This window comes from Cottoperca gobio, chromosome 4 (assembly GCF_900634415.1).
Source record: "Cottoperca gobio chromosome 4, fCotGob3.1, whole genome shotgun sequence".
NCBI lineage: Eukaryota > Metazoa > Chordata > Actinopteri > Perciformes > Bovichtidae > Cottoperca > Cottoperca gobio.
Window position 1 is genome coordinate 15,825,383 of NC_041358.1, and position 13,456 is coordinate 15,838,838.

At 39.1% G+C, this 13,456-nt stretch overlaps 1 protein-coding gene across 4 annotated transcripts in view; it reads right to left on the reverse strand.

Annotated features, from left to right (window-relative positions):
* The window catches only part of dazap1 (DAZ associated protein 1), a 21,441-nt gene extending 8,870 nt beyond the window's left edge, over window positions 1–12,571 (reverse strand). For 2 of the 4 annotated variants that reach the window (XM_029429748.1, XM_029429745.1), the window contains exons 1-9: window positions 12,429–12,571; window positions 11,270–11,310; window positions 9,663–9,829; window positions 9,069–9,134; window positions 7,818–7,925; window positions 7,543–7,591; window positions 3,554–3,636; window positions 227–374; window positions 1–30 (exon numbers count right to left, since the gene is read on the reverse strand). The exon at window positions 1–30 is cut by the window's left edge and continues 3 nt beyond it. In XM_029429748.1, coding sequence (XP_029285608.1) covers window positions 1–30; window positions 227–374; window positions 3,554–3,636; window positions 7,543–7,591; window positions 7,818–7,925; window positions 9,069–9,134; window positions 9,663–9,829; window positions 11,270–11,310; window positions 12,429–12,460 — 724 coding nt within the window. In that variant the 5' untranslated portion in view covers window positions 12,461–12,571. The remainder of the gene's footprint in view (window positions 31–226; window positions 375–3,553; window positions 3,637–7,542; window positions 7,592–7,817; window positions 7,926–9,068; window positions 9,135–9,662; window positions 9,830–11,269; window positions 11,311–12,428) is intronic. The other 2 variants (XM_029429747.1, XM_029429749.1) reach the window with 2 other exon arrangements.
* Between the last annotated feature and the right edge of the window lie 885 nt (window positions 12,572–13,456).

Here is a 13,456-nt window from a genome sequence, read left to right on the forward strand (position 1 = left end):
AGGGTTGGCCAGTAGTCGACACCCACACTCCTTCAGGAAGAGAAAGAAAAACCTTTAGACTGGGGATGTAAAATGGTCACAGAATCCAGTTTTTAACATTAAAACTCGACAGAGTAACACAATTAATGTTAAAGCAGCAGGTTTAGCACATTTAAACAGTTACAATTAGGTTGTCCTCTGAACAGCGAGCCTCATTCGCTCCGCTCTCGGACTTGTTCCCACTCACCCTGTGCCCCGTAAGGCTGCTGCCAGCCCTGGGCAGGCTGTGCTGTCCAACCATTAGCTGCACTCAAGATGCCCCTGGGCGCCCACTGGCCAGGGCCAAGCTGGCCAGGAGCTTTGCTGTCACGAGGTTCAGCCTTCTTCACTTCCACCTGGACAAAGGACAAGGAGGGCACATTTGGCAACACCAGTATAAAGGCCATGAAGTCCCTCACCTAGACAGATCTTTCCTACCTCTGATTATTTATCTCAACATTGGGCCAGTTTGAAATCTTTCACTTTATGTTTATTGGAATAATGTGGGAAACTATGTTAGTTAATATTACTGTGTAGCCAGGAGAGCTGTGAAGCTATGTGTCTCAGGTACTAATTATCAAGCGGGAATTTCACACTGGCCAAAATCATAATGCTAAGACAGTAAATGATACACTTTGTTTTAAATGCATCATCTCCAGATCACAGCTTCTTGAGATGTACCTGAGAAACATACATTTATTTTTTTCTTCAAATGAATTGCCCTATTTGTCTATATATGATAATGACATCTAATGGGAGGTCATGACTTACCTTTCTCTGACTAACTCTTATAAAGAATCTCTTTTTTATTTTTATTTGGAATAAGTTTTAAGGGGGGAAATGGATGTAGAGGGAAATTTGTATCTCAGTTCTAACAGAATAAATAAAGGTAAACATGCAGATAGTACAAATAAACAGTCTTTTCAGTCAATGTAAAATTGAATATTCATACTGTGTCAATATCTTTTTTCAATTGAGTACAAGTGACTGATCAATTTGACCTCAATAAAATGTCAAATTGCTGCCGGAGGACACTGTCTATATACGACCAAAACCTCAAATTAAAGAATGGTGATATTGTAATATTAATAAAGTGACTTATTGTTTGGGAATCAATGCCGTACACTGTCAATTTCTTAACATCTGCAAACTGACTTCATCCATCCATTATATTACTTAAATTATGTTTTATGTATAGTCATCATCATCCATGGCTGTAATAGTTAAATGCTTTAGGTCATGTATAAATGTATTGACCCAAAAACAAAAATGTCCTTCCTGTAACTAGGCAAAGCTACCAGCAGTTAACCAGAGCAAAGAAACAGGCTGAGACTAAGGGGGGGCCAACCAGAAATAGACTGAGGGGTTGAGTTATTGGGGTCACCTTGCAGGAAGAAAACGAATGACAAATTCCTCCCCGCTTTAAGGTGTTGCCACCTTCCCCAGCCTCCCCTCTTCCTTCTCTGTCGACCTAATTACATGCACATGTTTCCGGCAGCGGCCCTGCAGCCGCCAGCAGCTACCTGAGCACTTTCTCCCGTGGGCATCACAGCTACGAGTGATGGATACCATGACTTCTGTACAGTCCCCAACAGCAGAACTGGGATTTGTTCCACAGTTTGATGTGCTCCAATTTCTAATTTTGTAGCTCATATCTCCCAGCCTCCCTCAAGTCCCAGCGTAAGGTAATGTCAAGTCAAGAACAATGGATTAAGTTGAGCCTTGATTCCTGCTGAAAACCAGGGCAAAGTCACAGGGGGCGGGTACCACTGGAGAGTATACAGGTTGGGCTGAATGATTTACCAAGGAAATGGGATTCGGTTCATCTTTTCAATGTAATAATCAGTGACATTTCAATAAAATGTCTTGGGTTGCTACTTAATATCATTGAATAATTTAACAAAAATGGAGCTTAAATCCGGTTCAGGAAAGCTTTTACATTTCTTTGTCCAAATAAAACAACCAAAGAATTAATTGGCACAATAATTGGTCGGGTGGTTTAAAGTGCTGACAAACCACAGCGTCCCCGTTTCAACTCCAGACAGGGAGATTGGTTGCACGTCTTTCCCCATCTCTCTCAAATAAAAGCACAAATTACCTCAAAACTACTTTTAAAAGGTTGCTACAACCGAATAGACATCGAGTTAATAGCCACCTACACAGGCTTCATCAAGACAGAGATCCAAAAATAAAAAGAGAGCACACTGCTCACACTATTCGGTTCAGGAATACAACAGCAATTAGCACTTATCAAAAGTGAAAATTTGACGCTGCTTTGACGTCGTTAGTAAGAGTCGAAAACCTTAAATAAACGCCAAAACATACAAAACGGTCTTTTGAGTGTCAAGTATCGCAGATCGACCTCCAAATATTTAAAACACTTATGCAGCCATTTAAAAATAAAATAACATGTTTGACTATGATAATTTTCTTATGCCAAACAAATAGTTTCTGAGGGCAGAAAGGAGACGGTCTCCCTTCTGGTATCTCGGTAGTGTTTTAAAAGCTGCTAATTACAAAATGTCTCTATTGGGGAAAAGAGGGGCTGCTAATGAATGAGCGCTTTAAGTGCCTTTAAGTGTCAGGACCAATCCTAGCCAGATATGTACCAAGTAGTACTTTATTCTTTTAATGGTTTGTTTTACTCAGCTGAGGTGCCAGGCGGGTGGTGTTTACCACATACAATAGAACAATACAAGGACCGCCAGAAGGTTAGGAGGGGTGCTTAAATTTAACACCGCAATGAATTATAGTTTTTTCTCCGGATGGACAGCTTACCTGACGCTGTCTGAATTGTCTTTGCGCAGTAAACGCCATCCATCTGGTACACCCAGTGAGCTAAAACAAACAGTAAGAAGTGACTCATCCTGAGCAGCATTGTAGAGAAAACCGTCTTTTGTAATTTAGAGAACTGAAAGACACAGTATGGAGATTCTTCAACTGAGGTCACTGAGTTGAGCTTTTTCTTTAAAAAAAAAAAAAAAGAAGAAAAAAAAGAAAGTTGACGTGTAAGTGACCTGCCAACAAAAATATCAGAAATCAAAAGAAACAGAACTGATTGGACCAATCCTTTAGGTGATTTGATTCAGTAAGATTTTGTGAGCTATGAATTTTCTTTTCATTATATTTAAAATATCAAAATAATGTAACTTTAATAGTACAATCTAATGCTTTTAAGACATCCTAAAGGAGTGGTCGATTTAAACAAAGCCTTAGGCGACTATAGAAACTGTAATATAACAGCATTATAAAAGGATTATTGTGCCTCTAGAAACTAGAAGTCATAGCAATAAGTGTGATGATAGTCCATGTTTAGAGCAAAATATATTACTAAAAATAATAAGATGAGTAAATTAATTAGTGGCCTGATCATTTTAAGATGTTAAAGGCTAACTGTGTGCTATATGATGCTGCAGTCACTAATGGGGAAGCCACTGGAAAATGAACAAATAAAACAGCATCATAGTATAATTCTCACTCCGTCGCCCAAGCCTCTGTTTGATCTTAAGGGTAAAATAAAACTACAACTACACACTTTTTTGCCCATGATGTCGTGAAAATGCATGTTGACAGCCTGGTCCACTGATTGTTCGGCCTCGAAAGTAATAAATCCAAAACCTAGCCAACGACCAAGAGTGAATCAAGGTAGCAGGGGGGTTGTGACAACACAAGATGAAGAACAGTATTGGGCTTCAGCAGAGTGAGGATCCGTCAAGACTGAGCAAGAGGCTCCTGGGGTTCGGATGATGTCGCAGAACAACACAAATCCAAGACTAAAGCCTGGGGGATTGAAGGAAACTTTGCTCTTTACTGTGCAAAAATGTAAAATACTTTGTCAAAATAACAATACAGGACTGCTAAACATGAAGAATGATGTGCAGCATTTGATTTAATGTGAAATGTCACATAAAGAAGTCCATCTTCCATCCTTTAACTTTGATAAATGCCAATTCAACCAATACTACATTTTGTTACTTCATGCTGTTTCATCCAAACCCCACCTTGATCTGTCCCTTGGTATATTGCTGTGGAGCACACACTCGCAGCAGCCATTGTTAATGCATCACAAAAATATGGAGAAACACAAACTGTAGAATGCCTAAAGCTTTCTCCAAGCTTTCCCAAATTCAGTATTTCACTTTTGAGTCAGCCAGGATAAGCCTAAAATGGACAATTAAAGTATTGCTCACAACAGTAACACAAAGATATAGGCCACAACTGGTTTCCTAAAGTGAAGAGCTGCTGATTTTGATCAAGAGTTTTCATGGGGGATATACAAAGTTCATCAACAACGACGAGAACATTTTTGGTCCAACATTTTGGCTTCATAAATGCATCTGACAATCTGTAACAGAACTTCTCAGAGCGCTAGCAGGCCGGAGCACGCTGCAGTGATCTACTTTCAATTTGATTAACTTCCGCTATGGCAGAATTGGGTTGTGTGCACATCTCTACTTGGGGACCTAACCTGAATCCAATTAAAGGTCCTACGAGACAACTGAGAATTTCGAGACCTCTAGTGCCATGCCAAGCATTCCCAAGCCTCATGATCTATTGCTATTAATAAGATCTGTCAATGACCCGTCCTTAATCTACATTTAAAAGTTGACACATTGAAGCGTTTGACATTTTTTGGTTACACTCATATTAAAAATTTAAAAGCCTTATAACTCAAATCAGATTTTAACTACTGATGAAACCGATGTGTTCTTAAAAAATGTTTGATGACAGGAAAAGAAAATATATTTTTCAGTTTTTGATTTTTGTCTGCGTTCATCACATAATAGGCCATTTCAGACAAAGATAAACGGAGGACTTATGCATACAATATTTGAAATGAATTGTATATACCAAACAATGAATCTATTTGTGAAAATAATTTATGGAATAATAAATACTGAAAAAGATTGTTGCAGCCCTAATAATTTGTTCTCTATATAACTACCGTCTTGCAAATGATCTGATAACATATCTAATTATGTAAGATATTAATCAAGAATGTGTTTTTAAGGGATTAGATTTTTACTTCTCGATTTGAGAGATATTGGTCTAATATTTACCATGATAATGTCAATGTTACACTCCAACTAAACATCTTACATTTAAGACATGACAACCATTCAGAGGATGCAAGTCAATATCAGGTGTCTATATTTTTAAGAGAAAATTTAAATTGTCGCTCAACTAAAAATAATCAGAAGGCAAACTAACAACAAGCTCTTTCCTCTAATCACAGAGAATAGGTCCTTCGCTTTGATGCAACTTTGTACACACCCCATTTTGACCAAGTAAAGAATTTGAGTGCTTTTACATTTGGCCTGTACCTCTGTGCTACCAGTCAATGCACAGTAACCTAAAGGAGAAAAGACAAATCTTAAGAGACACCGTTAATCACATTCAAACCATTCACAAGGAGAAGGGGAGCAGAAGAAAGAAAAATAGAAAGGGCTTACTTACAAAAATACTTAACTTTCTACATATGGGAAAACACATACTACGCCATTTAAGATACATGTATAAGTTACGTCTAAATCAAGGTAAAGAAAACTTATTCCAACAGTCTATTTGTTTTAGTAAAAGAAACTGTTTATACTATTAAAGATTATGTTACTGGTGCAACACATCATGTTAAATTCCAATGACAAACTATTCTGGGTTTCTCCCAATAGAGAACGAATGGGGGCTTTGAAGGGAGAGCAGTAATACATGCTGTGGGTCAGTGGCCGCTGCATGATTGCTATGTAGGACAAACACAGATGTAACAGCTGTGACTGTAAGGCAGCGGGCAGAGTCTGACACCGACACTGCCGGTGGCACAGGGTCTGATTCCCAGTGAGGCCATCCATGCTCAAAGTGTCGGCACATGTCATAAACGCACGATACATTTATGATTAAATGGACAAACTCTTTTGAGATTTTCTACTGACAGGTAAAAGGCTAGAGAGACTTTAGAAGTAGTAAAGGAAAACCTTTTAAAATGGTGCCATTGTTCTGGTGATAACAATGTAATATACACCTACAGCCACTTTGAAGGGCAAACCCCCCCCCCTTTAGATTCTCAAACTGTTCTCAATATGCCAGTGGCATGTTGTGATAAAGTACTGTATTTTTTTTTGGAGCACCTACTTTCCTGCAACCTGTCTTCTCTCCTTCAGTTAGTGATTTATTTTCCACAACACCTTTTAACATCTTTCCAATTAGAGGAATAAACTTCTTGCAATTAATACATTTTAGAGGAAGGAAGCTTTCGAGTAATTCAGGGGTTGCACTCCTTAGAATATGATAAATCCTGTAGCCGTATTGAATAATGCTTTATTTAGGCTGCTGTGGGGACATACTGGTATCTCTACTTCTTAAATGGGATATTCTCCTTTTTATTTTTCATAGTTTAAATAGCTTAAGCAAACGTGTCAAAAACTCACTGAAGATGGACTGTTGGTTGGACAAAACATGGAATTTAAGTGTTTAGGGAAATTAATGCCCACTTTAAAAATATATATATATTCTAACATCAAGACAATTAATCAATTAACAGATAAATCAATAATTGAAATACAAATAACGGCTATTTCATTTATACTGCAGTAGCTAGTTGGATGTGGCGATAACACCACCCAAACCTAGAAATTCTTCATACATCCTTAAACACATTTGAATGCATCACTGAGCTGTTTGAATCAGACACATCTTCCTCAGGGGTTTCATGACATTTAAGAGGGCACGCTGTGCACAATAAGCTGTCTTAATAGATTTTGATGTAGTAATACATATTCACCCCAACAAGAATACCCAGTTTCACATGTAGTCCAGTGAACATTACGGTGCTCTTGAGAGTTACCTTCTTCTATTCACATTTTCACTATTTCTGCCCTGATGAAGACCCTGTGAGTTGAAAAACCGGTCTGTGTTTTAACCAATATTGTTGACTAAAGGCTTTTAGATAACTCCTCTCCTTGCTCTTCCTATTTAACTGACTAGAAATGTGTCCATGGTACAGATTCGTGTCGTCACACAAGGTCATTAAGGACACTGCATCAGTCGAAATCAGAGCCTGCAATTTCTAAAACAATTTTCTGTTTTCAGCATTTGACAAAGTTTTAAGGTTCCATTCACTATTGTATTGTGTAGGCAGACCACATACATGTAACATTGCAAAAATATATAACAACATCGCATAAACTAAAAGTGCCACCTTGATGCCTGTATAAGGACGTCATGCAATTCACAGGAGAGCCGTGTATTTGGCATTACACTAAGCTTTTCATTCCTCTAGAAATGTCAAGGCAGATTTTACATTTGATTGTACACTGTGGCGATTTTGTACGAGGTTTTATCCAACATGATCTTGTGTTTTATTGTGCGTCTTCACCACACATAAAATTCCTGTTATGGCTTACAGCGTTTAAATTGAATTGAATATCTGGGGTTGAATGAGCTTTTTCTCTTTGGGCCAGAATAGTTTGTCATGAGATTTAAGATGGTAAGGTATGGAGAGGGGAGAAAAAAAACGGGATCAGCTTTTACCTCGGGGCCTCTGCTTCTCTGCATCATAGATCATTACCACCTCTGTGACCTTGAATGGGACAAAGGGAAACAGTGGCTCCATTAAGAAAACCAGGCCGGGTCCATCCTTTCTCCAATTAAATATATTGCCTCAATTTGAATGAATAATTAATTGTCCCATCCCATCCCACTACATTTATTTTTTGTATACTGTAGTATTGACCCTGTTCAATGTCACATCCATTCAAGCAGTGTAATTAAGATATGAACTGCATTATGCACTTGGAAATACTCACCACTCCGAATCTATTGAAATAGTCCCTGAGTTCAGGCTCGCCGCAGTTATGGGGGATTCCACCTACAAATATCTTCTTTGATTTATTGCTATCGGCTTTGCTGCCCTTCTGAAAGAAAACAGGGAGTGAATGGATTTCAATGTCTGTGATCACTCTGGGAAGGGTCCAGTTAACTGAGCCATCATCTATTCAGACAGTGCAGGCGAAATTAGGTTCTCCTCTTGCCCTGGGGTATAATTCTTAACATGTCATGTCAATGCAAACACTAGTCTCCACAGATCAGAGAGCACGGCTCCCTCCACTTATTCTCAACCACTAAGCATTTCAGCTTTGCTGTGCACTGCACTTGTGCTGCTAGAGGCTGCTTACAACAATGATTTTTAACAATTACATCTTCTGCTTTGTTAGTAAAACATTCAGTAGCAGCTACTTAAAGTCAGTGAAAGGAGGTCCAGGAGGAGGCAAAGAGCTTCATTCATAAAAGCTTCTGACTCTGAATTTATGCTCACAGCCAAATATGTGACATATAAAAATGTTTTATTGACAGCAAAGGTGCAATAAGTAAAACCTTTGCCATCCAAAGGGACCTAATGACTATAATAGATCTGCAGTGGCTTGTTGATCGACCCACAAATTACCCAAGTTGCTGCAGAGATTTCTGCCATTCAAAGAATTCACTGCTGAAAGCAATTTTCTGTACCACACACTGGCCTACTCGTCTCCAGTTGTACTTGTGTTTTCTCAGTTTTATTCAATGAGGAAGGACAGTTATAAGAACAATATAGTTCAGCTAAGAAGGCAAGAAAATCATTTAGCACAGTGATACAGACAGAACTATGACCTCTTCATGAGCCATTTCTGCTGTTACTTCTGGGAAAATGTGACCTTATCATGTTTCAATCCCAGGCCAGTGTAAACTGTACCAAATATCTGCTGATATTGTTGCCGTACCTTGATCACAAATAGAGGTCAATAGAAGTCATAGATTCATTAATACTTCTGTGATTTAGCTAAACCCAAAACTAATGTCTTGCATTCTCAAATGTATGAAAGCTGTGCACTGTAATCTTTTTTAAATGGCATCTTTAAAGAAACAAAATGTAGGTCAAAGTCAGACTTGTTTTATAAATGAAGTTCAAGGTCTCCTCATGGCCCGTAAAAAGAGTCCTCCTCAGGAGGAGAGGATGGAGAGACTTATTCCAGCAGAAACACGTAGCATAGCCTCCCCAGTAGAAATCAGATTCCTCTTACCCAGCCCTCCTTGGTTCGAGATTTTTCAGGTTGCATTCCTCTGGGAGTGCATGGCTTCGGGTCAATCTGACAGCAGAAAGAGAGAAAACGTTTGACATTAGCTCCAAATAAAGGCACCTTCAAATGTTCTTCATTGAATCATTACAGTATATTGAATCGCCTGATATATGCACTGACAAAATTTGAATACGTGGCCAATAAAATGTTATGCTTTTCTTCGTCTCCTCCAACATAACAAAGGTGGCAATATTTCATTCATGGTGAGCTGACTGTATGGAGGCATTAATGCAGAAGGGAAGATGAATAACTGCTTGTTTCCTTTCAGCCATCTCTGAGAAATCCAGGTTCAACTGCCAATTTTGCGAACTTGATTTTAAACAAGTAAGTCTTGTTGGGAAAACAAATGTCAACATTTTTGCAAAGTGCTTCTGTACTAATGTCTGCAGGCAAGTACAAATATGCTTCTCCTTGAATAACTTCTAACTACTCTGAACGGTGAAATACAGTACGAGGTCTTTCACTTTGCTCACACAAAGCACGGGCTGATTACTCAGGCTGATTTCATAATCTGCTCCTTTGATTTAAAATACTCACATTTCTTCCATCAAGATTATGCGGCTTTGTCTCCAGCACTGTCCGTACACAATTGGGGTCTTTGAATTTGACAAAGCCGAAGCCTCGCGACTGATTTGTAGTTTTGTCCTTCATGATGACACAATCTACTACTTCCCCATACTGTGAGAAGTAGTTTCTAAGTGTCTCTGAAAAGAGAAATACATAGATTACATAACAGTGGTGCTTCATAACAAATATATAATAAATAATAAAATAAGCTCAGAAACATACAACTCTGCAAAGGTGAAATTATAATGGAACATATAACTCAGCCCAGTTTGCATCCTGAACACAAAGAAGTGTCGCAATGATTTATAGAACTCATGCTTTCATGTTGATAAATGACGCTAAGAAAATATCTTCAGCCCCTCAACCTGCACTAAAACAGCTGTGAGGAAAAAACACAGGGAACAGAAAAGTCACCCAGTGACCTTGATTTGATTTTATGGCAGAATATTGGGAATTGTACCTTTGTTTTTAATAGGAAGACATAAACACACAGTGCAGTCACATTCAAGTCCCATGCCACATATTGACATTCATTAAGAGAAAACAAAGCACTGGCACACTGTCATGTGAAATAGCACCAAACTACTGCACCCTACTGTGCCTGCACACACCCACAGTAGCAAGGCGTGCAAGTTCAAACAAATGAGGAGCCACTTTGGAGAGTTATCGTAATCGCTTTTCTCATAGCTGGGAAGCCCTGGAGCATCGCTAGGGAAACAAGCTCAGGGTTATGCTGCACTCTGGTTCCGATCTTAATGTTATCAGTGCTGCTAACACGGGCAAGCCCATGTTCAAATTTACACAATGGCTAACCAAGCATGAGCCAGTAAAGACCAAATAGTCCATCTCTGGGCAAGTCTGGGGAGGTATACGAATGTATATGCACACCCAATGTAGACTGTATAATGTAGACTTCACCACCAGTGTTTGCAACTGAAAATATCAAAAATCAAAATGAGATATTCCAAACACAGAAAAACTGCATTAATAAAGGGGGAACAGGGGCCACAAGTAGACTCTACCAACACTTGGTATATATATACATATATTTACATGAATACCATGCACACTGCAGATTCAAAATCATATCATGATATCAATATAATATAAATACTGTGACTTGATATTTTATCAAAATGGTGTGGTGTTATATTGTCCAATCCATGTCATATCAGTACATCAATATCATCATGCAACACTTGATATCATTTGGAATTATATTTCTATCTGCCAGACCATCATAGCTATGTTAGTAAAGATGTTATTGTCAGAGACCAATCATGCATCCTTATTTTAATCATTGTATGAAAGCACCAACTGTCAAATGAAAAATAACATATACTGATCTCAATATTGACATTAAAGAAGGGGTAAAAATACTCAAATTTGTATTTTTAAAATATGACCCAGCTCTACTCTGTATGTCATAGCTACATTTGATTAGATAATCTATACAAATTCAACAAGCTACCAACCAGATCCTCCAGTCTTACAACAAATCCATGCAGCTACATCAGTACATCAGCACCTTGTGCATGAAGTGAATGAGCCTTCACAGGTTAAACAGATCGACTTACCTTGTGTGGTACTCCAGTCCAATCCACCCACAAACAGTTTCCTGAAAAGAGTAGTTAAATAACTATTAAGTCGATAATGTGCTATCAGTTTGAATTAGAGTAAATGCATGATAACAAGCATGGAGACATTTTGCCTGTCCAAAAGCCTTAAAAAGGCTAAAAACACAGAGAGAGGAGAAGATTGACAGAACAGTTTAAGAGCCATAACAACGCTACAGCTGAACAGATAAGTACACAGATATTACACAACATGAAGCAACGCTGCCACCAAAGCTGGTGCAGCGTAAGGGGGTATATACACCGCTTCAGTTTAAAGGTCCGTGTTTAATGTGACTCGTGCGTACACTGCTGCTCGTGGATGTCATAACACTGACTGCAATGGCCTGGGCAATAACGGTCTTTTTATGAACCTCCTGCCACGTAAGTTACCCTGGGACAGAGCCGTAGCGTTTAGCAAGCTAACACAGCAACCAGCTGACAAACTGACTCCAGAAGCTGCAGCCTTCACCGCTGAAACCCCGAGTATGGTCCCGTCACAGCGGAGGACAGAAGAGCGGCAGCTCGGCTCCCTGCATGCGGACCGGTGAACTCGGAGGCTGGTCGCAAAACTGGAAGTTTAAGCGGCACTAATATCAAACTAGCTAGCGAATTCAATAATGATTAATATCACTGCTGAAAGTCGTCAGTGATAAATGTAGCGGCTGTGGCAAAAGTGTAGGGTCAGTGCAGAGGAGGATGCTCCATCCTCCAGCAGTGCCCGCTAAATGTCCTCGCGCTGGCGAAGTCAAGAAGAGACTTTCGCTTCGCTGGCAAGCGTTAGCTAAGCTAGCTCAAGTGCTAACTGGAAACAACACTGAAATAAGTAACTACACTTTAACACATGCCATTGACAAGCTAAGTGACAACACTCAAGACACACATTGTGTATTTCCTCGCATGCAATAACAGTAACAACTGAGCTACTTTGATGACTACTTTCACTTTTTGGCCGTCTTTCCTCGGGCTAGCGATCTGTCTGAGTTACTACAGCTAGCTTAGCTTGGTAGCTAACGTTAGCTGTCAGATGACAGCTTGACAAGCGAGCACGCTAATTATAAGTTACAACGTAGTTTACAGTTTCATGCATCTGCAGTGGAAGGCTGTGTTAAATGGATCTTACCCGACTTCATCTCCGACTAAGTTGTTGTTCATTTCTGTGGCTAAAGTGGGGGACTATAGGAGCTGTTACCGGCTTATAGCTTCAGTGCTGCCCCTCTCAGACTCACTGAGAGCGGAGGAAGGTCACTCCGCTTTTTGGTTCAAACTGCTCTGCGCAATGACGACGCTGCAGGGGGCAGCGGCCTTTAAAGGAACATTACACCCAACATTATTTACCCACCTCCCTCTCTTTACTATTTTAACTATACCACAGGGTTATCTAAATGCTTTACACCCGGAGGTCTTTTACCACGGATTGCTTTGTCAAGAAAAACGTGGTAAAGAATCCTGATGATGAAAACAATGAAAAGCAGAGAAACCCTCTCAAGAAACCATGGGCTGATTACAGAATACAAAGATATCTAACATGTGGACTGATTATTTGGCTCATGGTGGGATAAAAGAAAAGTTAATATGTTAACCAAACTCAATAGTTTTCTTCCTGTGTGGAGCATCCTGTCAATAGGTCAGGACTTTTTTCAAGAGTGACTTGGCCAAGAGGGCAGCAAAGTTACAGTTAAAATAAACAAAAACAATACAAGCAAACAATTGTTACACGCTACAAATGAGTTAGCACAAGTCATATGCAATATAAAAAAAGAGTTATAATGCATACACAGGTACAATTTTCTAAAATGATTTCAGTGAAGATTTAGGAGCAATAACTTTGACCAAGAGCTATTTTATCAATCTTTTAAAATTAATTTAAATTCCCCCATAGAAATCAGCTCTGACAATTTCAGATCCTTCTGCACATTATTCCAGAAAGAAGAGGCAGCATATATAAAATCTTTTTCGTCTAGTTCTGTTCTAACCTTGGGGACTAACATCAGTAGAATATTGTGAGAGCATAGGCCATATTGATTTAGATTTTTACACATTTACGTACATACACAGATGAGAGGGAATCAGCCCAAAGAGAGATTTATATATAAAAGCCAGCTAATGCGAAAGTCTGTGGACATACAGAGATGGCCATTTAGCAGCAGC